The sequence below is a fragment of the Chrysemys picta genome, chromosome 9 (genome assembly GCF_011386835.1).
Source record: "Chrysemys picta bellii isolate R12L10 chromosome 9, ASM1138683v2, whole genome shotgun sequence".
NCBI lineage: Eukaryota > Metazoa > Chordata > Testudines > Emydidae > Chrysemys > Chrysemys picta.
This window is the reverse complement of record NC_088799.1, coordinates 14,327,114-14,350,947: the sequence shown is the minus strand read 5'-3', so window position 1 is coordinate 14,350,947 and position 23,834 is coordinate 14,327,114. Positions and strand designations below refer to the sequence as shown.

At 41.0% G+C, this 23,834-nt stretch overlaps 1 protein-coding gene and 1 long non-coding RNA gene across 13 annotated transcripts in view; both read left to right on the top strand.

Moving 5' to 3' along the window:
* NLGN1 (neuroligin 1) overlaps positions 1 to 23,834 on the top strand; it is a 596,375-nt gene that overhangs the window by 123,791 nt on the left and 448,750 nt on the right. For 4 of the 12 annotated variants that reach the window (XM_008174582.4, XM_008174581.4, XM_008174579.4 and 1 more), the window contains exons 1-2: positions 9,580 to 10,059; positions 22,928 to 23,733. In XM_008174582.4, the coding sequence (XP_008172804.2) occupies positions 23,241 to 23,733 (493 nt within the window). In that variant the 5' untranslated portion in view covers positions 9,580 to 10,059; positions 22,928 to 23,240. Of the gene's footprint in view, positions 1 to 9,525; positions 10,060 to 10,393; positions 10,633 to 22,927; positions 23,734 to 23,834 lie in introns of those variants that run through there. The other 8 variants (XM_005309651.5, XM_065557743.1, XM_065557746.1 and 5 more) reach the window with 4 other exon arrangements.
* LOC135973559 (uncharacterized) lies at positions 3,379 to 4,325 on the top strand. Its single transcript, XR_010590464.1, has 2 exons — positions 3,379 to 4,166; positions 4,251 to 4,325. It is a non-coding gene; the product is annotated as an uncharacterized LOC135973559 (long non-coding RNA).

Genomic DNA, 23,834 nt, shown 5'->3' with positions numbered 1-23,834 from the left:
TGGAATCTTAGGACATATCTAGGCAGCTTAACAGAACAATGTGTGCATTCTACCTGGAAGTCAGTACAAGCCAAGTGCTTAACTGGTCTTTCCTGATTAAGAAGCTTATTGATGTTGCATGGGATGTTTCTCTCCTGTAAAAATAATCTGAGTAATAAATTGCCTTTGAAGCAGCCAGAATCTTTGGATATACGAATGCCTTATTATCTTGAAGTTCCAAGATGCCAAGAAGACCTATAAACCAGTGCTCTCAACTTCTATTTTAAACTCCATGCCTTACAGTAGGAATGTAACAAAGCTGATAACTTGGAATGCTCCTAATCAAGGGAGCTATTTTCTCCTGATTAATACATGAATTTCTATTATAAACATTTGCAGTTGTATCTATTTCTTCAAACACCAGTCAGATCAGAAATAGGGACAAAATAGTTTAGAGTTTGTCTGCACAGAGATTTGTTCCAGAATAGCTATGCCTGATTAAGGGTATGTCTACACTACGAGAGTAGTTCAATTTTACTTAAAGCGAATTTGTGGAACCAATATTACAAAGTCGAACGTGTGTATCCACACTAAGGACAGTAATTCGACTTTGTGAGTCCACACTAATGGGGCAAGCGTCGACATTGGAAGCGGTGCACTGTGGGCAGCTATCCCGCAGTCCCCGCTGCCCATTGGAATTCTGGGTCGAGCTCCCAATGCCTGCTGGGGCAAAAAATGTGTCGAGGGTGGTTTTGAGTAACTGTCGTCATTCAACCGTCACTCCCTCCCTCCCTCCGTGAAAGCGCCGGTGGGCAATCAGTTCGCGCACTTTTCTGGTGATTGACAGTGCGGACGCCACAGCACTGCGAGCATGGAGCCTGCTGCGATCATCGCTGCAGTTATGGCCGTTGTCAACACCTCGCACCTTATCATCCACCTTTTTCAGAGGCAGATGCTGAGAAATCGGGCGAGGAGGCTACGGCAGCGCGGTGAGGACATGAAGTCTGAGAGGAGCACAGACCTCTCACAAAGCACGGGACCCCGCGCCTTGGACATCATGGTGGCAATGGGTCATGTTGATGCTGTGGAACGGCGATTCTGGGCCCGGGAAACAAGCACGGACTGGTGGGACCACATAGTGCTGCAGGTCTGGGATGAATCACAGTGGCTGAGAAACTTTTGGATGCGTAAGGGAACTTTCCTGGAACTTTGTGAGTTGCTGTCCCCTGCCCTGAAGCACCAGGACACCCGGATGCGAGCAGCCCTAACTGTCCAGAAGTGAGTGGCCATAGCCCTCTGGAAGCTTGCAACGCCAGACAGCTACCGATCAGTCACGAATCACTTTGGAGTGGGCAAATCTACCGTGGGGGTTGCTGTGATTCAAGTAGCCAACGCAATCGTTGAGCTACTGCTCTCAAAGGTAGTGACCCTGGGAAAGGTGCAGGTGATCATAGATGGCTTCGCTGCGATGGGATTCCCAAACTGCAGTGGGGCTATAGATGGAACTCACATCCCTATCCTGGGACCGGCACACCAGGCCAGCCAGTACATTAACCGAAAGGGCTACTTTTCAATGGTGCTGCAAGCACTGGTGGACCATAGGGGCCGTTTTACCAACATCAACGTCGGATGGCCGGGCAAGGTTCACGATGCTCGCGTTTTCAGGAACTCTGGTCTGTTTAGATGGCTGCAGGAAGGTATTTACTTCCTGGACCACAAAATAACTGTTGGGGATGTGGAGATGCCTATAGTCATCCTCGGGGACCCAGCCTGCCTGCTAATGCCCTGGCTCATGAAGCCCTATACAGGTGCCCTGGTCAGTGAAAAAGAACTCTTCAACTACTGGCTGAGCAAGTGCAGAATGGTGGTGAAGTGTGCTTTTGGACGTCTGAAGAGGAGATGGAGAAGCTTACTGACTCGCTGTGATCTCAGCGAAACCAATATCCCCATTGTTATTGCAGCTTGCTGTGTGCTCCACAATCTCTGTGAGAGCAAGGGGGAGATGTTTATGGCGGGGTGGGAGGTTGAGGCAAATCGCCTGGCAGCTAGGCAATTAGAAGAGCCCAACGGGACGTGCTGTGCATCCGGGAAGCTTTGAAAGCTAGGTTCCAGAGTGAGCAGGGTAACCTGTGACTATTAAGTTTGTTTAAACAGAAGCTGAACCTGCCCCCGTTTCTTTACCCAGTTAATGTTGACTATGCTCTCCAGTTACCAACCCCCTTCCCCCCCTTCCAACACACCTTTAAAAATAAAATAAATGAAACTTTGTTACACTGTTTTCTTTATTAAAGATTTCGTGGTAAAGTGTTGAAACTGGCACGCAGACTGTGGTGGGGAGCGGGTGTAGTGATGGAAAGGACGCTTCTAAACTCGAGAAATGACAGGCTCCTGCTCCTAGAGCGGTCCGCAGTGGTGGACTGGTTGTTTCAACGGAGCCTGACACCCCTCCTTTTCGGGACTCTGTGGGGGGGGGCTATGTGACTTTGTGGCGGGGGAGGGCGGTTACAGATCCCCTGCTGCGTGGCTCTGTCATCCAGGCTAAGGACCGCTGCATAAGATCTGTAACCGCCCTCCCCCACCACAAACTCACATAGTCCCCCCGCACAGAACATGAAAACCACCTCCCAGACTGACCAGGGTGTCTAGTGACTGCAATGTGTGTGTGTGACCTTCTGCTGAACCTGCCCCCGTGTCTGTACCCTGGTAAAGGTGACTGTCCTCTCCAATTACCAACCCCTTTTCCCTCCTTCAAACACACTCTCCTCTAAAAGAACATGACGGAAACAGTAATTAACAGAAACATATTTTTTATTAACAACTACACAGTTAGGGGATGAAACTGGGACGGGGGCTTGGGTGAGGTGCTTTTGGAGTGAAGGAAAGGACTTATCAAATCTTTGGGAATGAGAGCCTTCTGTTACTTGAGCAGTCTGCAGCGGTGGAGTGACTGTTTTCACGGCCCCTGCCGCCCCTCCTTCTTGGGACTTTGGGTGAGGGGGGGGATGGGACTTTGTGGTGGGGGAGGGCGGTTAGAGAGAGAATGCAGCAGGGCTCTGTCCTCCTGCCTCTGGTCCTGCAGAACATCTACAAGGCGCCACAGCGTGTCCATTTGCTCCCTCATTAGTCCAAGCAGCATTTGAGTCGCCTGCTGGTCTTCCTGCCGCCACCTGTCCTCCCGTTTGCTGTGTGATTGCTGGTATTGCGACATGTTCTCCCTCCACTGGGTCTGCTGTGCCGCCTCGGCTCGGGAGCAGCCCATAAGTTCTGAGAACATCTCGTCCCGTGTCCTTCTCTTTCGTCGCCTGATCTGCGCCAGCGTCTGGGAGGGGGATGCCGGGGTAGCTCGGGAGACACTCGCAGCTGTGGGATGGGAAAAAGGGAGTGAATTCCTCAGAAAGATAGTTTTGCGAACAATGAATATATTCTTTCTCTGTGAACAAGACCACGCACAGCACCTATCACATGCGCACTCAGTACAAGGTCGAATTTTCGGCCTTCCCATTGAGTGCCTGGGGTCTTGCTGTACAGATCACACAAGCGGGGCTGGGCAATGGAATTCAGCTAGCAGCCGGACATGGTAAGCCGTAGACTTTTGGCTGCTTAAAGCTTAATTTACAGCAGTGCCCTCCTTTCACATTCCACGCAATGCTCCGTGCGTTGGCCAGTTCCTGCTGCCGGCAATCCGGCCAGCATGAACTCTGCTCCTGTCCCACCTCCCTCGCGGCTGTCCCCGGGAAAGATCCCTGCATGCTGCCCCTGTCACGCCTCCACCACGTGGCTGTAAATGGCCGGTTACAGTTATGTAAAGGAACAGGCAATCAGTCCCAATACTAACATTCCCCTAATTCAAAGCAAGTCACCATGAGTGATATCACTCTGATGAGGATTTCGGAGACAGAGAAAGAACGCATGCTGCGTGAATGCCAGCAAGCACCAGGGCCATATGCTGCCATGCTTTGCGAGGCAATGATCCTGGAGTACTTGCTGCTAGCCTGGCGTGGAAAAGTTTCCTACCATGGAGGATGCAATAAGGCCACTCTCCCCAGGAACCTGATGCAAAGGCTTTCACAATACCTCCAGGAGACCTTCGTGGAGATGTCCCAGGAGGATTTCTGCTCTATCCCCGGACATATTGACAGAATTTTCCAGTAGCTGCACTGGAAAGGACTAAAAACTAAAGCGCCTAGGTCAAACTAATCATGAAAAACCGGACACGTTGACAAACTTTTCCAGTAGCTGTACTGGCAAGGACTAGAAACTAAAGCGCCTAGGGCAAACTAATCATGAAAAACCCATTGTTAAGATACCATTCCTATTCTGTTCAAAATAAATGTTTAAAACACTTACCTACTGATGTTTCCCCTGATTCACAGTCTGGGTTACCGCCTTGGGAGGGTTGGTAGGGGATCTCCGTGAGGGTGATGAAGAAATCCTGGCTGTCAGGGAAATCAGCGTTGAAAGCGCTGTCGACTGCCTCGTTCTCCTCATCTCCTTCCTCATCTTCCCCGTCCGCGAACATCTCCGAGGAAGCAGCCGTCGACAATACCCCATCGCCAGAGTCCACGGACAGTGGTGGGGTAGTGGTGGCGGCCGCACCTAGAATGGAATGCAGTGCCTCGTAGAAATGGCATGTCTGGGGCTGGGATCTGGAGTGTCTGTTTGACTCTTTGGTCTTCTGGTACCCTTGTCTCAGCTCCTTAATTTTCACACAGCACTTCGTTGCATCCCAGCTGTATCCTCTCTCCGTCATGGCTTTGGAGATCTTCTCGTAGATCTTCGCATTCCATTTTTTCGATCGCAGCTCCAAAAGCACGGACTCATCGCCCCACACAGCGATCAGATCCAAGACTTCCCGATCGGTCCATGCTGGGGCCCTCTTTCTATTCTGCGATTGCATGGTCATCTCTGCTGGAGAGCTCTGCATCGTTGCCAGTGCTGCTGAGCTCGCCACGATGTCCAAACAGGAAATGAGATTCAAACTGGCCAGACAGGAAAAGGAATTCAAATTTTTCCGGGGCTTTTCCTGTGTGGCTGGTCAGAACATCCGAGCTCGGACTGCTGTCCAGAGCGTCAACGGAGTGGTGCACTGTGGGATAGCTCCCGGAGCTATTAGCGTCGAATTACATCCACACCTACCCTAATTCGACATGGCCATGTCGAATTTAGCACTACTCCCCTCGTCGGGGAGGAGTACAGAAATCGATTTAAAGAGACCTCTATGTCGAAATAAATAGCTTTGTTGTGTGGATGGGTGCAGGGTTAATTCGAGTTAACGCTGCTAAATTCGACATAACCTCCTAGTGTAGACCAGGCTGATTAGCTCCATGTGTGAATGTTCCTATTCTGGAATAAAAGTGCTTCATGGATTAAGCTAATTCAGAATAATGCATCCTTATTCAGAAAAAAAAGCATCCACACATGGAGTTAATCAGGAAGAGTTAATCTGCTTTAAATTTATACCCTACCTTATTCCATAGAATCATAGAATCATAGAATATCAGAGTTGGAAGGGACCTCAAGAGGTCATCTAGTCCAACCCCCTGCTCAAAGCAGGACCAATTCCCAGCTAAATCATCCCAGCCAGGGCTTTGTCAAGCCGGGCCTTAAAAACCTCCAAGGAAGGAGACTCCACCACCTCCCTAGGTAACGCATTCCAGTGTTTCACCACCCTCCTAGTGAAATAGTTTTTCCTGATATCCAACCTGGACCTCCCCCACTGCAACTTGAGACCATTGCTCCTTGTTCTGTCGTCTGCCACCACTGAGAACAGCCGAGCTCCATCCTCTTTGGAACCCCCCTTCAGGTAGTTGAAGGCTGCTATCAAATCCCCCCTCATTCTTCTCTTCTGGAGACTAAACAATCCCAGTTCCCTCAGCCTCTCCTCATAAGTCATGTGCTCCAGACCCCTAATCATTTTTGTTGCCCTCCGCTGGACTCTTTCCAATTTTTCCACATCCTTCTTGTAGTGTGGGGCCCAAAACTGGACACAGTATTCCAGATGAGGCCTCACCAATGTCGAATAAAGGGGAACAATCACGTCCCTCGATCTGCTGGCAATGCCCCTACTTATACAGCCCAAAATGCCGTTAGCCTTCTTGGCAACAAGAGCACACTGTTGACTCATATCCAGCTTCTCGTCCACTGTGACCCCTAGGTCCTTTTCTGCAGAACTGCTACCTAGCCATTCGGTCCCTAGTCTGTAGCAGTGCATGGGATTCTTCCGTCCTAAGTGCAGGACTCTGCACTTGTCCTTGTTGAACCTCATCAGGTTTTTTTCGGCCCAATCTTCTAATTTGTCTAGGTCCCTCTGTATCCGATCCCTACCCTCTAGTGTATCTACCACGTCTCCTAGTTTAGTGTCATCTGCAAACTTGCTGAGAGTGCAGTCCACACCATCCTCCAGATCATTAATAAAGATATTAAACAAAACCGGCCCCAGGACCGACCCTTGGGGCACTCCGCTTGAAACCGGCTGCCAACTGGACATGGAGCCATTGATCACTACCCGTTGAGCCCGACGATCTAGCCAGCTTTCTATCCACCTTACAGTCCATTCATCCAGCCCATACTTCTTTAACTTGGAGGCAAGAATACTGTGGGAGATTCCAGATTAATTATCATATGTAGACAAGCCCTTAATTTAGTAACTGATGCAAACCCCACTGGAATTAATGGAAATCAAACTTCCAGTTAGACTGAACATCCATCTGTGAGACTGATCAGTAGAAGGAAAAATCTGAGGTGTAAAAGATATTAGAGGTGAAAAAGAAAGGGAAAAAAAAGTAATGATACTAAGTAATTTCAGATAAACACAAAGCAAGTGAATTAATTACATTATGTCAATGATCTCTTACTCTTACCAATGTACATGTACTAATATATACAAAGTTCAATAGTCACAAGAATTGATCATATACATCATTCATATGGATTTTAAAATTGCCCTTCAATAATATTTTGGTGTTACATTTTGTTGTTACTACCAATGCAGGCAAAAGTTCTGAAAAATCAATCAAAAAACTGAATATGGGTTGGAGGGCTAAAAGATAGTACCTAAAATAAAAGAGACAAAACAAGATTTGAATGAATAAAAGACTGTCAGTGGTTTCTGCACACACCTAAGTGTAAAGTTAAAAGTAACTGCTATATTGCCATCTTTCCCAGGACTTTGTGTGTGCTGTGAAGTTTTTAATTCCTTAGATTTGCTGCTGCAAAAACATGATCTTGTGTAATCTGCTAGTAATACTTTACAGAGAATATAACTCCCCAGAAGTACACATTAATTTAGATCATATGCAGCCCATGGAGAGAGAAGGGAAGCAGTGGAAAGCTTTTGATCTCTGCAGTGGTGAATGGTTAAATATGTGACTTGTAATTCTGCAGGTTTTGAATGGAGATTATTTTTTCTGGACATTTTTGGTCAATAAATTAAGCTAGTTAATGCCTCATCTTGAGAAGGGTTCAAGTAATTTAGGATTTATAGGCCTCCTTGAAGGAGGAAAGACTTGAAGGAAGAGAGGGTGAAGACATGTCCAAGTGGATCGGAGAGGGAGTTCAAGGTGTATGGGTAGGGTCCTATCAAATTCATGGCCATGAAAAACACGGCAAGGACTGTGAAAGCTGGTATCCCCCATGATATCTGGTCTTTTGTCTACTTTTACTCAATACTATACAGATGTCATGGGGGAGACCAGAGTAAATAGGCTGGTGTTTGGTGGGTACCTATGGGAACCCAGTTGGGTATCTTCAGTTTTTCCTATATCTATTTTTAAACAATTTTGTTAAAATCTAGAAATATTAAAAGTAACAACTAGAGACTGGCTTCTTTTTTTTTTTTTCACCTTCCATAATAATAGTGTTTTGGCTCTTGGTTGTTTGGTGTTTTAGGCCCACATTTTAAAGTTGCAATGCCTAACTGATTTAGGGGCCTACATTTCATTTTCAAAAGGCCTAAGTCTCATTGAAAGTCACCAAAGTGCCTGGGTCATTTTTGAAAATGTGATTTAGGCTTCTAAATCAGCTGTCGCAGGATTGAACAGAGCAACTCCTAAATACCTGTAAAAATCCAGGCCTTGGTCAAATTGGTGGCATGTGATTGGCTGATATTCATAAATTATCGTAACTTTGTTTACAGAATCTATTTCTGGGTTTTAAACTTTTTTTTCCCAGTGCCTCATTGAGAAGAATATAACAGAAATCTTGTTGCACAATCAGGGCGATATGTGATGTGCTTTTCTCCGCCAATTCTGCAACACCTGTGTTTTCAACTGTAGTGAAAGAGTTAAATTACACAGTTTGTGAGTGCTTCTAGGGCCATGGGACTTTGAAACTGAATTCTGTGTTATTGGTGCATACTAGGTTAAATCCATACAGGTTAAAATGGTTCCAGTGCTGCAGAAATACCACAGAATTCACAGTGCACTGCCACCATATGCTCTCATCCTTGCCATAGACATATAGATTAGATCCGCCACTGAATTCTGGGGGGGCTGTGTGCAGGTAAGGAGAATAAAAGCTTATCAAATTTATGGGCACCTTTAGACCTTGCCTGAAGCTATAGGCACACTGGAATCTTGAACGTGTAGGCTGTGCTTGATTAATGTCAATATTTTAAAATGAGACATTTGTTAAAAATCTATAATTTTTAGTGTTAGAGAGAAGGGAGAGCCTCTGCTAACAGAACATGAGATGTTAATGACTTCTCTGAAACAGGCTTAACTCAGGATGCTTGCGAGCTCCTGAGCATGTGTTTCTGGTTAATGTTTTAATATGTTGGCATTTCAGAATTCAAAGGGTCACTTCCCCCATTGGTCCTACTCATCCATCCTGAATTGCCACCTTTCATTCTCCTGCTGTGACCTCAGTAGCAAAAATGATATTTCAATAGGAGGGAAGCATATGTCTGAATTTAAATATGCAAAGTAGGCAAAAATCAATTTTAAAAAGTAACAAAAAGTTAAAAAATAGGTTTCAAAAACAATGGAAGGGAAATAGTCACAAATATATGAAGTCCAGGTAGTGATTTTTTCAAGTAAAATGGGTATGAATAGCTATTATTTCATACCAATGTATGTTTATATGAAATAATATTTTTGTATATACACAATATGTATATTGTGCAGACTTTTTCTTTTAGATGTAACTTATATCTGCATAAATTCATACATTTGTGTGTGAATGTATACACACGTGAAATTAAGTGATGTATACCTAAATTTGTTTGCATGAAATAATATTCTTATATATATGCAAAAGATATATATATATCTATATATTACAAGCATGTGCAGAATTTTTTTCCTTTGAATGAATACTTTGTAAAAATCCAATACAGCTTTTTAAACTTAAAAAAGTTTAAAAATCAAGTCGTTTATTGTGTAGCCTTTGCACTATTAAAGCTATTCACTGTCCAGAGACATGGTTAATTAAGAAGGCTGAACAGCCTCCTAAAATTGAACTTATGTAAGCAGATGGCTGTCTTTTAGAGTAAGATCTCGTGCCATTCAGCTGTTGACCACTAGGGGTATCTTTGTACTATTTTTCATCCAACAGCAATTTGGAGTTGAAACCTATAATAGGGGAAAACCAAGGTTCTCGGCATTTTTTTTAGCGAGCAGTGCATCCAGGATCCAAAAAAGATTTTTTTTAAAAAAAAAGAAAAGAAAAGAAACACACACACAACCTCCTTCAGTCACCCAACAGTGCTCTGAAATCACACAACTGGACATCAAGCAAAGGGGATTCATCTGGAGGGCAATTTCAGATCGAGATAAATCTATTGGATTAGTAGGATTATCTGATTGCAGCTGAAAAGAAGTAACGTTTGATCATTTCTATTTCTTGCCTGATGGTCGGATTTAAATGGAGGTGGCTTGCTACATAGGATGATGAATTCCGGATGGGAATTTTTTCGCCCCAATCTTGGGCGAGGGGAAAAAATATATATAAATCGATACAATGTGGAAGTGTCCGGGGGATGATTTAAAAACCTGGGGGTTACAGCGGCTTTAAAAAGGGATAACGACTCGAATCCAGTGAATTACAGGTTTAGCTGTGATTGCAAAAAGCCACTGTGAACTGGTAAATACTTTGCTGCTTTTCAACGTTGTGGTGTTTGCAGTGCGGTGTGATAGAAACTGACCCCTTGGATTTTGGGGGGGCGGGCGGGGGAATCAATGTGGTGCCCTTGTCTGTCTGTGTGAGTGTTTGATGAGGGGTTAAATCTCTGTTTCTGTTATTGGGGTGGGCGAGGGCGGATCTGTTACTGCTACAATAAGAAGGGGATGCAATCAGGGGCTTCTTTGCTTGGGGTGCAGGGATAGTGAGTTCATAGGCATTTTGCACAGCTGCCAAACGGTCAGTGTTTGCCTCTCCCCCGACTTACAAAACATTCGTGCGTGTGTGCAAAGAGAATAGCATTTTAGCTTCTGCAACTTCGCCTGGAAGACAGGGCTTGGGGTTGATTCCTATCTGGTAGATTTCTTGCCTGTGTAACTTACAAGAGCAAGCCTCGATGCCTGGAAGGGAGCCGGATGCAGGGATCGCCCCAGTGGTTGCCCTGCTGCTGCTTGGGGAAATCTTTGCAGGGGGATTTGGCCGCGTACAGAGAGAGAGAGACGCACAGAAGGCAGCGCCGTATCACCTAGAAATAGGGTACTCGCTATATTTGGATCCTCTCCTTTGCAATCGCACGCATTGCTCTCCCTAATGCAGCCAGCGCTAACTTTATTGCCCCCTCCCTCTTTAAATAAGTAGATGTTCCAGCTTGATTTTTGCCCATGCACTGAACTGTTGTGTGCATCGTGCAGCCCCGAGTTGCATTTCGGATGCATCAGGACAATACAGTGCCTCCTGCTAGGCTGCCGTGCCTGATGGAAGGATGATTTTTTTTTCCCCTTCAGACATCTTCTTGCATCTGAATCCTGGGTGTTCAGGACTCCTTCTTCCTCTTTCTCTTCCCCTGGACAATGCACTAGAGCCTTATCTTGATTTGCTGAAGAAAAATCAATTTTCAGCAGGTTTAATGAAAATTAATCAGTCAGATTACTTAATATTAATGGTCTTCTCAGTAAAGCTAGAAGTTACCTTGGAATCAGGAGACAGGGTGTTTATCTCAAATCATTGTGAGGGTGCATATGGTTCCAAAGCAATTAAATTAGAATCATTGTTGTATTTAAACAAAACACAGGTTGAGTAAACTGTGGCATTCTTCCAGCAGGTACCATGATCAGAAGAAACCATTTCCCCCTTCTCAATCTAGTGACCTTTTTTAGGGGTTATATTTTTAGTTTGATTTTTTTTTTAAATTGGTTTGTTTTTTAGTTTTTAAGAACTGTGGCATTAACACGCATTCACATAAAATAGACACACCTTGCAATAAATAGCAAATACCATGTTTTTAGCACACTTAAATGTCTCATGAATTTGAAATTAAACTGCTCCCTGTCGTGTGAACTCAAGCAAGTTATTTCAGCAAACATTTTTCAGGCAGTGCCTTGCACTGAAGATATTTGCATTTATACAGATGAATTTGAGGTACCTGCCTGTACCAGTAAGTATGGACAGGTGATTCACATTAGAGAGCATTTAGTTGTGAACATACTGAAAATAAATTTCCAGGGAACTCTAAACTGCTGGTTGCTTGTTATTTTTTTGTTTTGTTTTACAGTAGGAGCATTTCAGTGTATTTAGACATTGATTATTGGTTAACAAGGAACACTGAGCGCTTCAGACTTCCTTTTCCTCTTTTCTTGGTGCTTAATTCAAATAAAGGTTACTCATGAAATAGCACAAGCCTTCTAAATGGTGCAAGATGGCCTTTTACCTTATTCACATGCATGAAGCACATGTACACCTAAAAACATGGGCCATAATATTAACATCTGGGTAGCTAAAGCTAAGCTCCTAGATTCATATTTAAAGTGGGCTGCTTTTGTGAAATTTGTGTGGGTTCAGCACCTCTGAAAAATCAATCCATTTCTTTTTTATTTTTATATGTGGATTTAGGAGCCTAGAGTTAGTCACCTTTGAAAATGTTGGCCTTGTAACTTTTTTTTTCCTCCAGAGTATTCCCCTGATATAAAGTTTACTCTTTTCTCACCTTAGCTACCTTCGATGAATGTCACCAGCTTTCTTAGAGGAAAGCAATAGACTGAAGTAATGTTCTAAATTAATGGCTTTTTTTGCAGTAAAGGATGAGGGAAATGTAGATACATTTGAAGGGAAAAAGGCATTCTCTTATTCTCTGATATGTCATGCAGAATGTGACTGGAAGGAAGGATCATGCTGAACATAATCATGCTAAGTGTGCTGAGAAGCAGCGTTTGGTGGAACACCTCCCTTTTGGGTGACATAAGGAAGCTAGCGAAGGCAATACAGGCTGCTTATGACAATACTGTTACGTGGAAATGAACAAGAAGCTTGGGCTGAAACTGATTTGGGACATTTTTACCCATCCTTGCAAAAAAGAGAATATTCTGGCTGTTAACACTCTTAACCAAGTGGGCATGCTCAGGATTATATGGCTGGAGGTGGAGCAGTCTGTTGAGGAGGGTGACTTAAAGAGCAGGATAGAGTAGGAACTTGATAAATTCATTTGAAAGTGGATGGAAGACTTGGGGATGGTGCTAATTTTATTTTTATCAATTTGCATATTTCATAACCACTGACTCATACATAAGCACACACTAGACTATTGTTAGAGTGAAGTGGGGGGAAGAGGGAAGCAGCAGCAGCTGAGAGATGAATTTAGTTTGTAGACATCCCTTTCTTTATTAATAGAGAGATTCTCTACTAATAGATATGTAGATCTGTATTGTAGATCTCCGGCCTGCTTTGAATCACTTGTTTGTTGCTGTATTTGTGGTTTTTTTAATCACACGGAAGGAAACTATTTAAAAATTAAATACTGAAAAAGGATGATGAACATAATACAGTCATTCTCTGAAAGTGGGTAATGAAAAGGCCACACATTGCCAGATGCTCATTAGAAAGTGTTGCAGAAGATATTTTTTAAATGTACGTGCAGGAATAATTGCAATACAATCTGTTCTGGTATATAGTTCTATGTCCATTACTTACTAGTATCCTAAAAATCCCTATAATTGTAGGGGTAGAAGATAGTCAAAAGACAAAAATGTTTAAGCTTCAGATGTTGATTGAAGATTAAATGTTTTTGTATTTTTACATCAATATATTACATTTATGTATATTGTGAAGAAATGCGAAACATATAAGGGAACATGCATTTTAACTGTGATGCATTGGTATTTGTTGCAGAAGAGCTTGTATCAAAAGGAGGGAGAAAGTTAGTGGATGGTGAAAGAGGGAGCTAGTTGGGAAAACTTTAGGAAGCATTGCACGTTGAAAGCACATCCTGTAATTTTAGTGACAAGCGATGGCATTACATTCTCCACAATCACTATTGGTATTACAGGTGCGAATCCTGCTGACTTCTTAGTGACTCAGCTTTGTATTTACACCTGCTTCTGAAAACCCACATGTTTTCCAACAGACTTTGCTTTTCATAATTATCAGTTGATTAATGGCTATGCTGTGTGTCACGTTTCATGCAGACATGTAATGGGCGTATTTGCTTAGGTTTGCTTTGTTTTTCTGTGCACCTTCTATAATAAATCAGTTTTTATGTAAAGAATGTTAAAGGGACACTGACTACATAAAAACCATGGGGTGGATTCTCCATGAAAATGGACCCAGAACAATTCACACTGGTTGGGGATCTGGCCTCATACTTATGTCTAAACATTTTTTGCCACTGTTGTTACAAGTAAAAGGTTAGGTTACTATGAATGAAAGTGTTTAGAGAATTACCCTACCCGCTTTTAAAGTTTCTTTACTTTGTGTGTGTATATAATGCTTTTTGTATAGTCAGTTTCACTGTAGCTACTGAATCTGTTAGTTAGTTTCCATTAGTGTTTGCTTGGGTGTTTCTCACAGAAAGAGGGAAGAAAAGCCATCTTTAAAATTGGTAATGTGTGATTTAAAACCACAAAAGTGGTGCAGGGGGACACAGTTTGTTGGCAGAGGCAAGATTCAAGTTAACTGTGTGTTTTTGTTTTGTGGTTTTTTTTTTAATTGAACAATGAATGTAAAGGGCAGAAGTTTTTTTGTTTGTTTGTTTTTTTGTTTGTTTTTAGTATTTCCTAAAAATGTTTCAAAATGGACCTCTGTAAAGATGGCATTAGCATACTTGTTGAACTGGTTGTAATGAGTTAATGAGGGAAACAGGTTAGCATTGCATTTTGTACTTGAATTGTCCGTTTAAGTGATTTAGAAAAGAATTGCTCAATATCTACATGCTTGGTTATACGGAAAGCTGCAGGAGTTGAATTTCAGTCATTTTTTAATGATAGATGCGCTTTTTTTTAAACTTATTTGTTTAATTGAAAGAAGAAAATGTCATTTTCCCATAGGATTAATCCACATATTAGTAATAGTGTGTAACTCCATAACAATCACATTTAAGAGGAATAGTACAATATAAAACAAAACAAATGTTTTTAGTTCTTGATCCCAGCAATGTAACTTCACTGAAGTCAGTGGAGTTACTCCTGTTTTACGCCTGGTGTGAGAGGAGAATAAGGTCCTGAAATTGTTGTATCAAGAGAACTGATGCATCCTGGTTTCAAAGTATTTCTTATTGTAGGAATCATGGCCAACATGATCATAAGGAGACCTGAGACTAGGTTGCTGTAACCTAATTAGGTATCTTTCTTCTCCCAGGTAGCAAAGGACAAGGAAAACAGGACAGCCGGCTGAATAACAGGAGCTAAACATGAAGTCAGATGGAAAGAGTAAATCACTGCAGACATTTAACAGTATTATACACTAAGCTTTTGAGACATTTTATTTTAATTTTTTTTACAACAGCAAAGATAGTCTCTGCTATGTCTATTTCATGTGGGAGAAAAATCTCCAGTCTGTGGCACAACAGACTTTACTGCTGCCATTACTGCAGACTTTATAGATCAGAGATGTGTCAGTGAGTTAGCTTTAGCTGTAATGTTTTTTTGTGTGAAACCTTATGGGCCTTGCAGCCACTTTCTCATATTGACACTCATAAAACGTTCAAGTTCTCATATTTATTATTTAGTTTTCTTCCTTTATAAAGCAACAGAGCACTTCAGTTTACGAACGTGAAGTCAAAAGTGACAGGCAAGCATGAATAGGACTTAATGAGTTTTAATAATATACATATTAGAGACTGCTAAAGAAAGCTTAATTAAGAAAAACAAGCTAAGCATGAAATTCATTTTAGAGCAAATACAAGTGAAGTTACAGCTACAGATGTAGAATCAAAAACCAGAATGATACATCACAGTAAATGGAATCCTAAACTAGATGATAGGTCCATTTAATACTAATACTAAATGTAGTGTGTATTCTACAGTGTGGCAATAGCACACAAAACCCCCTTGCTCTAGATCAGGGGTCGTCAACCTTTCAGAAGTGGTGTGCCGAGTCTTCATTTATTCACTCGGATTTAAGGTTTCGCGTGCTAGTGATACATTTTAATATTTTAGAAGGTCTTTTTCTATAAGTCTATAATATATAACTAAACTATTGTTGTATGTAAAGTAAATAAGGTTTTTAAAATGTTTAAGAAGCTTCATTTAAAATTAAATTAAAATGCAGAGCCCCCCCGGACCAGTGGCCAGGACCTGGGCTGTGTGAGTGCCATTGAAAATCAGCTCGCGTGCCGCCTTTGGCACGCGGGCCATAGGTTGCCTACCCCTGCTCTAGATTCTGAACTATAGTTAGAGGTGACAGCTTTGTGCTCAGCAAAGTTATATTTATGTTTATCTTAAGAAGAAAGACGGAATCAAAATCAGCTTGATTCTGATCTCAGTTACATTGATGGAATTGAGATCTGATTCTGGGCTAATGATATCAATGCTTCCTTTTTTGGTGTAGCACAGATATATACACTGTATTTATTTGTGTACTGAATTGAAACAGTTATTGATCTAGCTCTACAAACATGGATTTGGAATGCTTGGGTAGTGATACCGGTGTGGTGCTGTGATGGAAGAACAATCCGTAGCCAGAGTCTCTCTGCATATACCAGCCTTTTTGCCTTCAGAGTTCTCCAGCAAGCTACAGGATTTAGCAGACAATTGTATTTGACTTTGTGTATCTCAAATGCTTAATGTTGAAAGATAAGAAAAATGCAGAAATTGGCATGTTTCCTACATGTTTGATGTGAAAGCATGGGTTATTTGATGAACGTATATTAAAGGGCAATGATAAAGGGTCAAATTCTGCTCATCTACTCAGGATTCATCCTGTTGAATCAAGATTTGGCAATAAGTATGTATTATTCATCTAAATTTAGTATGAATTTTAGTGCTTAATCTTTCACCCATTGAAGTCAATGACAAAACTTTGGGTCATTTCAATGGGAGCAGGATTGGGGCTCTCTAGTTGTGAATTCTACAATGAAATGTAAGACTGATTTAAGATAGTGGAGCATGTGAATGTTTCATAAAATGTTCATCAGCGGAGAATTACATTAATTGTAGTCTTCAATATACAGGAAGTCTTCTGTATCAAAGAACTCACATGAGAAATATCTGGGGCATTTTCCCACCCACATGATCTATCATTAAAACAAGATCATCTAAATTTCTAGACCAAGCCAAAGAATTCTCGAGTCCAGAAGCACACTGTTGGTAGGAACATGGTAACCAACTGGACATTGTATTTTGCAGAATAGTTATATAATTCAAATTGAATATAATACTTGGTCCATTTAAGAGTTAACCATAAGCTGCTAAAAGGAATAAAGGTTCACTTCACTACCCATTATATTCCAAGCCAGTGCATCTGTCATTTTAAATTTAAATCTGTATTACTTAACTGTCTAAACTTTACACACAAGTGACAGAGTTATCTATTCTTTCTGTTCTGAGTAAAATCACCATTTTCATTGCCTACTTACTGTGCAAAATTTCAGACAATTCTAGTCTACATGTTAAACATAATAGCCAACTTATGGTAATATAAACAATTACTTTAGCTAAGGAGTAGGGATATTTTAAAAAATAGTTATTAATATCAGAAAATGGAAGTTAAGAAGTAAATGACTCTATGCCATGAGACTTAAAGCATGTCTCATTCAGAAACAGTTTATTAGGAAATTATGATCAGAAGTTTTGCTATCTTGGTAAATCTAAGTTGCAGAAAAGTATTTAAAGAGACCATTTGATAATGTAATTAGCAAATGTTCCCACTAATATGAAAAACAAATATATAATGGGGCTGAAAAATGTAAAACAAGTTTAATATCTGTGCCCCTTTTTAGTCTCATATCATCCATTTGTTTTAACGTAGCTATTTATTAACACTGTGCTTCTAAAATAATTATGTATATAGAATGTATATTACATATATGTATGTATGTATGATATTTATATTTCTTACTAATTTGTTATGCATCTAAAATAAAACATATGGCATTGTTTACATATCTAGAACTAATGTTAAATAAAGGGGAGTGGATGGATCAGGGAATGGGTATCTAGGGGATGGAGCCAATCACCTCTGAATAGTGGGTTCTATCTGATCACAGCTAGTCCTGTCTGAAAGGACTTATCATCAGATAGTTATGAGATGACTTTTGTGGAATAACCTTTGTGGTCTCAGATCAGTTCCTGGTGGGCAGGTGACCACATCAAAATAGCTAACATAACATTTGGCACCATTGTTGGCTGTTTCAGTAGAGATCAAAGATTTAAGTGGGTTTGGATACTGAATTTCTTTCTAAAGCAGGTGTACTCTAAGGCTACGTCCTCACTCCGTGGCTCCCCAGTTGACAGCGCTTACTCCTACCTGAGCTGGTGGAGTACAAGTGTTGATTCAGGGATCGATGGTCGCGTCCCGACGAGACGCGATAATTCGATCCCCGAGAGATCGATTTCTACCCACCGATTCAGGCGGGTAGTGAAGACGTAGCCTAAGAGTGAGCCACATTGGCAAGACAGTGTGGGGAAGCGTGCATTGTTGTAGCCTGTGTGGTACATCTCTTGGGTGTATATATACAGGACTTCAGTCTCTAGTGCTGTCAGTTTGACAGACTTCAATGCATTAAATTCATGTAGATAGAAGGAAAGTAATTTTCTTTAAAAAGATATAGGAACAATTCCTTTTCTGAGTTAAATCCGTACAAACCGACTGACTACACTTGTGTACACAAGAGCAGAATTTTGTCTCAGTCTCTAATATCAGATAGAAAGAAAATGTGAAATGCTTGTTACAAAACTTCTCTTCAAGCAATGAAAAATGTTAGAGAAGAGAAAGCAAACCCCAGAATAGACTATATCTTTTCAGCCTACCTGATAATGTTTGCAATCAACATATTCCTCTGGTGCAGTATAATCTTTTTTTAGTGCCATGCATTGTCCTGCCTATAACATTCTTGTTTTGCTCTAACATTAGTTTAGACTTTCTTTTTTTTGGTGTCGACATGAAGTAAGTTTTTGTGTTTTAATTATAATTTGAGGTGGATGTCAGTAGAAGCAGGATGAATGCTGCAATGCTCTGCAAACTTGTTTGTGCTTTGAAAGGAAATCACTTTGGAAGTGTTCAGGTTCCTTTTGTATTCACTTTCCATGAACATTTGTGCAATAGTTTCACAAATGCTTGTGGAAAGGGATCAAGTTATGGGGTACTTTATGGGCTACATTAGGGCAGCTATGTGCTAGTTCTCTAGCTCAAGTCTGCCCCAAAGATGGAATAACTTACCTCAGGTTGTGTAGAGCTGCCATAGCAACTTCTCTGCCACCCCACTTCCAATAACTGGCTCAGAGGGTGTGGCCAAGGGAAAGGAGACTTAGTCAGGTCCTTCTATTGTTTCACTCAGGGCTAGTCTACACCCGGATTGGTGGGTAGAAATCGATCTCTTGGGGATCGATTTATTGCGTCTCATCTAGACAGATAAATCGATCCCCAAATTGACGCGCTTACGCCCTCCTCGTCAGGAGGCGTAAGCGCCGTCAACGGGGGAGCCGCGGCGGTTGATTTGCCGCCGTCCTCACAGCGGGGTAAGTCGAATAGGATCCGCCGAATTCAGCTATGCTATTCGCGTAGCTGAATTTGCATATCTTAAATCAACCCCCCCCTTAGTGTAGACCTAGCCTCAGTTGCTGTAATAGTCCACTAAGGCTATTGGCAGTTGGTGCAATTTAGAGCATCCCTCAGGCATGAAATTAAGTTGTGAGGAGTGGTTAGGCTGCTTTAAATTATGCTGGGGGACTGGTCTGTTCCAGAATTGTCCAGGTCATGAGGAACATCAATGTGACCTAAAGCCATCTTTGCATGCTGGCTCCTCAGCTGTGGGGAATGCTTGTCCGCTGTCACTCAGGATCGGGGCGATAAAGTAAATGAGATTCAGAAAAAAAATCAAATAATTTTGAATAACAAAATATAGAAAATCTCAATACGTTCAAAAAATTCCCAAACCCATGAAATAATTTATTGAATAAATTTTATATGTTATAGGTGATTTACTCAGTGGTAACTGACGATGATCCTCAGCCCTAGACAAAGATAATATCTGACAATAATTTAAGTCTAGACCTCAGTATTTTCTGATGCTACAGCCATGAATGATTGGCTTTATACTCTGCCATGTACTTCAAATTGCTCACCACTACTGGGTAACTGACTTTCCAGCCCACCGTCCTGCTCATTCCCACACTTGCTCATTGCTGCTTCTGACTGTAGTGCACCCACACAAGACTTATTTTCCCCCTACTGGTTCCTGTCCAGTCAGCTCCAATACAGGCACCAGGGGAAAGCTATACAGGGAACACATGCTGAGGTCTAAAAAATGTTTCTGGCCACAACTAAGTAGAACAGGTAGATGTGCTCCAGGCAAGAGTCTCAGCCTGTCCTGAGGTCCCCTCACTGCTAACAAGTAGATTTTTGTGTTAGAGTTCCACAAGAACTTGAATAAACTAAACAATCTCTGTATTTGACTGACTTCATGTTTTTAGTCTTATTGCCTCAGGGTAGCTCTCATAGGGAAGAAATAATGCACTATTTCCACCATCCAAGAAGTGGACTTTCCAGGGGAGGTCAGGTCTCTTATTACTTCTCCATAAACAACTCCCTTAACTATTTAAAAAAACCCTATTATAAAAGAAACATAAATGCAGATACTAGAATGTGTGGACATCGCTGCTGGAAGCCCTTTCCCACTGACTGGATTATATACCCTTTGACTCTGCTGGCTCCCGCTGTCCAGTAAGGGCTAATTAATGAAAATAGCCAAACATATTATTGATTTATGTTCTTATCACTGCAGCCTCCTTATGATATCAGAGAACAAAACTTTATCCATGCATGGCAGAATGACACCATAGCTGTTTAGCTGCTGAGAATGACATCCAATGGAATGGTTTAAAACCACAGCTCTACACTTATGGAAATAGTTTAATAACTAGGGGGAAACCCTCTGACATCTGAACGATTAAGGGGACTACTGCTGACTATTTAATTTTATGTTATTTTTAAGACAACTGCATTTGGTTCCTAGATTTATCTTTTTTAATACTGGAGTATACCAAAAAAGTGCTTGTCTAGTAACTGAAAAATAGCTTTGACACTTTGAGAAGGGATTCTGCTAAATGAACTGTTATTTAAAGCGTATCTTGGTAATTTTCCACCTTGAACTGACTCAGCAACTCAAAATGAAAAAGAAAGGAAGGAATTATTTGGTGCTGCTTTGTTAAATTTGATTTCTCCTTAGACATTCCCCAAACCATATAGTTAGTGGGACAGCTACTCCAATGAAGTACTTATTATTAAATAGAGAACATCAGAATTTTGGGGGGAGAGGGGCAGAGCACATTCCTTTACCATTGAGGGGAAAAAAAGATTTTGAGACTTAACTAGATGGATTTAATACAAGCAGTTTGGCATATTTTACTGACCTATCACTGTCCACCAAAATTGGGCGAGTAACCAACTTTCTCCTCATTTAGACTTTGAAGGTTGTACTGACCACTGCTCCTCAGTCTCTGAAATGTCATGTTCTTACTCGTGGTCAAGAAAATTCAAAATCTGAAAGGTGACAAAACAAAAATCTCCCAAGATGCAATTGTCTGGGTGCCATTCTGCACATGTTTATTAAGCTAAATAGAAGTGCATACATTAACCTTCAGAAATGGTTTGTGCAAGTAAATCTGTGTGTTTCCAACAAATACTGAAAATTTGAAACAGAAGAATGATGGGCATAAGCCTGTCTTCTGTATGTTAATATAGTTTCACAGCAAAAGGTATTAGAATTAGCAGAGAGTGATGAAATTGTCAAAAAGCAACATCTATCTCCTTATTGCCTTCTGAGATAGATTTTTTTCAGAGCTAAAGGAATATTAGACATGAACCAAATCTCCTGCTGTCCTATATAGCTTTTACAATCTCCTTTTTAATAAGCCAAACTGCAGGGCAGTCTGTCTGTTAGACAAGCTCTTCTTTTGAATTCCCTCTTCCATGTGTATAGATGTGATAAAAACAATTTTCATTAAAGCTGCCAATGCTGTCTCAAAAGGTGTTTCAAAATGTGGCGTATACTAAGTAAAACTCATTTCCTGTACATTACACACTGTTTTACAATGAGTATAAGATTACCCTGTTACTTTGTACATTATACTGCATTTAAAATTAAAGTATATTGTAAATTGTGTTGGCAATGTGATTAACATGAAAAGGAAAGATGTTATGGTATGCTCTAGGCAATCTTCAAAACTACTGCATTACAGTCCCTGTATCACAACCTTTGTGATAAAATAGAGTTGAAAATAGAATCTGGGATTCCAGATTATATAGTCTCTGATCCTAACAGATTATTTTTCTAGGGTATTGTGCAGTAGACATACTGGTGTTTGAAAAAATCAGGACTTGTGGGAGCATTTAAATGGGTGTATTGCAAATTAAGAGTAGAGGGAACTGATTCTGCATTCCTTGCACACACACACATCTTTCACTGCAGTCAATAGTGTGCAAGGAATCGTGCTGTAAAAGAGAATTGTGATACACAGACAACTCGCTTTGATTTGTGTGTCCATTCCTCTCTTTAAATAATTTCCAAAAGAAGCAGCCTTTGAGGTCCAATCCTGTTTCTTGGAAGTCAGTGGGCATTTTGCTTTGACTTCAGAAGGACCAGAATCTGGTCCTGTATTGTGAATATTTGGAAATCAAGTTAATTATTGCAAAGATTGTTTCTCGGTCGACAATGAGTGCCAAAATCCTCACATCCTGATTTTCCATTAGCTATCGGAGAGAGATACATGGTTAAGAGGTCATCATATAAAGTATTTCATGTTGTACCCTATAAAATATTCTACAAGATTGGGCTTTTTTCCCTCCAGTTGCTTCGGTGTTCGAATTATAAATTACATTTTAAAATGGGCAAATAAGTGTTTCTTATATGTACACATGTAATCTATTTTTAATGAAATAAGTTACTTTGTTTTAGCATTCAGCATCCCGATATGACGTGGTTTTACTGAGTATTGAGATTTAATAAAATAATTGATCTATGGTTTCTGTTGTCTTGATAAACCAACCTCTGCTAACAAGTTGAAAATGGAATTTGGGACAGTTAAGTCATATAAAAATGTAATGGTAAAACATATTTAATCTGAGCTGTCAGGAATTTGTTTATTTTTAGGAATGTGCATTTTAAAACTCTTTTTATAAGGCCTGTTTCTTCTGAAAAACTCTGTAAACTAAGGAGGTGACACTGTAAATAATCCAATAATCAGTAGTTCACCCATCATTTCATGGAACCCATAAACTACCTACTGTAGAATTTTACTTACATGACTCTAGCAAATATATGTGTGCAATAAGTTGTAAAACAACTAGTTATTACTCTGCCCATATTAGTTCTTTCATACTAATGATTTATTTTCATTTTCTCCAGGATATAGACCTGCAGCTAATTGGATTTGATTTATAAGAGGGGAATCTGCAGTAAATGGCCGCTCTCTGCATATTGCCACTATGGAAAACAGAATTGTCAATAGGATGTAGTCTGATAAATAGTGCTGTGTGAAGATGCTGCTTCAATAAGTGTGAAATCAATGGAAGATACTTGTCGTGTGAAAAGCCTTTTGAGATTTTTCTGACAGGCTCATATTTAGGAAATTTGATCCATTTTCTGCGGTTGCCCTGTTTTTACACAAGTGGATACAAATAAGATTGCTTCGTTGTAGCTATACAACTAATGTGGGACCATGGCCCTTCCAAGATCCGTGTGGCTGAACTGCGTATGGAGAGCGATGATGGTCCGTCTATTACACATGGGATTGGATGCCACTTTTGTTCTTTGTATACTTGGATTTTTGCTTCATGCTGCAGCTGTGTCCTCACAAAAATTGGATGATATTGACCCACTCGTGACCACCAACTTTGGCAAGATAAGAGGGATTAAGAAGGAACTTAATAATGAAATTTTGGGGCCTGTTATTCAGTTTCTTGGGGTTCCTTATGCTGCCCCACCAGTAGGAGAGCATCGCTTTCAACCTCCTGAACCTCCATCTCCCTGGTCAGATATCAAAAATGCTACTCAGTTTGCTCCAGTGTGTCCACAGAACATTATAGAAGGCAGATTGCCTGAAGTCATGCTTCCTGTGTGGTTTACTAATAACTTGGATGTAGTTTCTACCTATGTACAAGATCAGAATGAAGACTGCCTCTATTTAAATATATATGTCCCAACTGAGGATGGTGAGTTAATAGCAGACAAAACAAGGAGACCTTTTTATTTTCCTATTCTAAGGTTTAACAGTATTAATTCATGTGTACTGGTAGCATGCATGGCTTTCCTT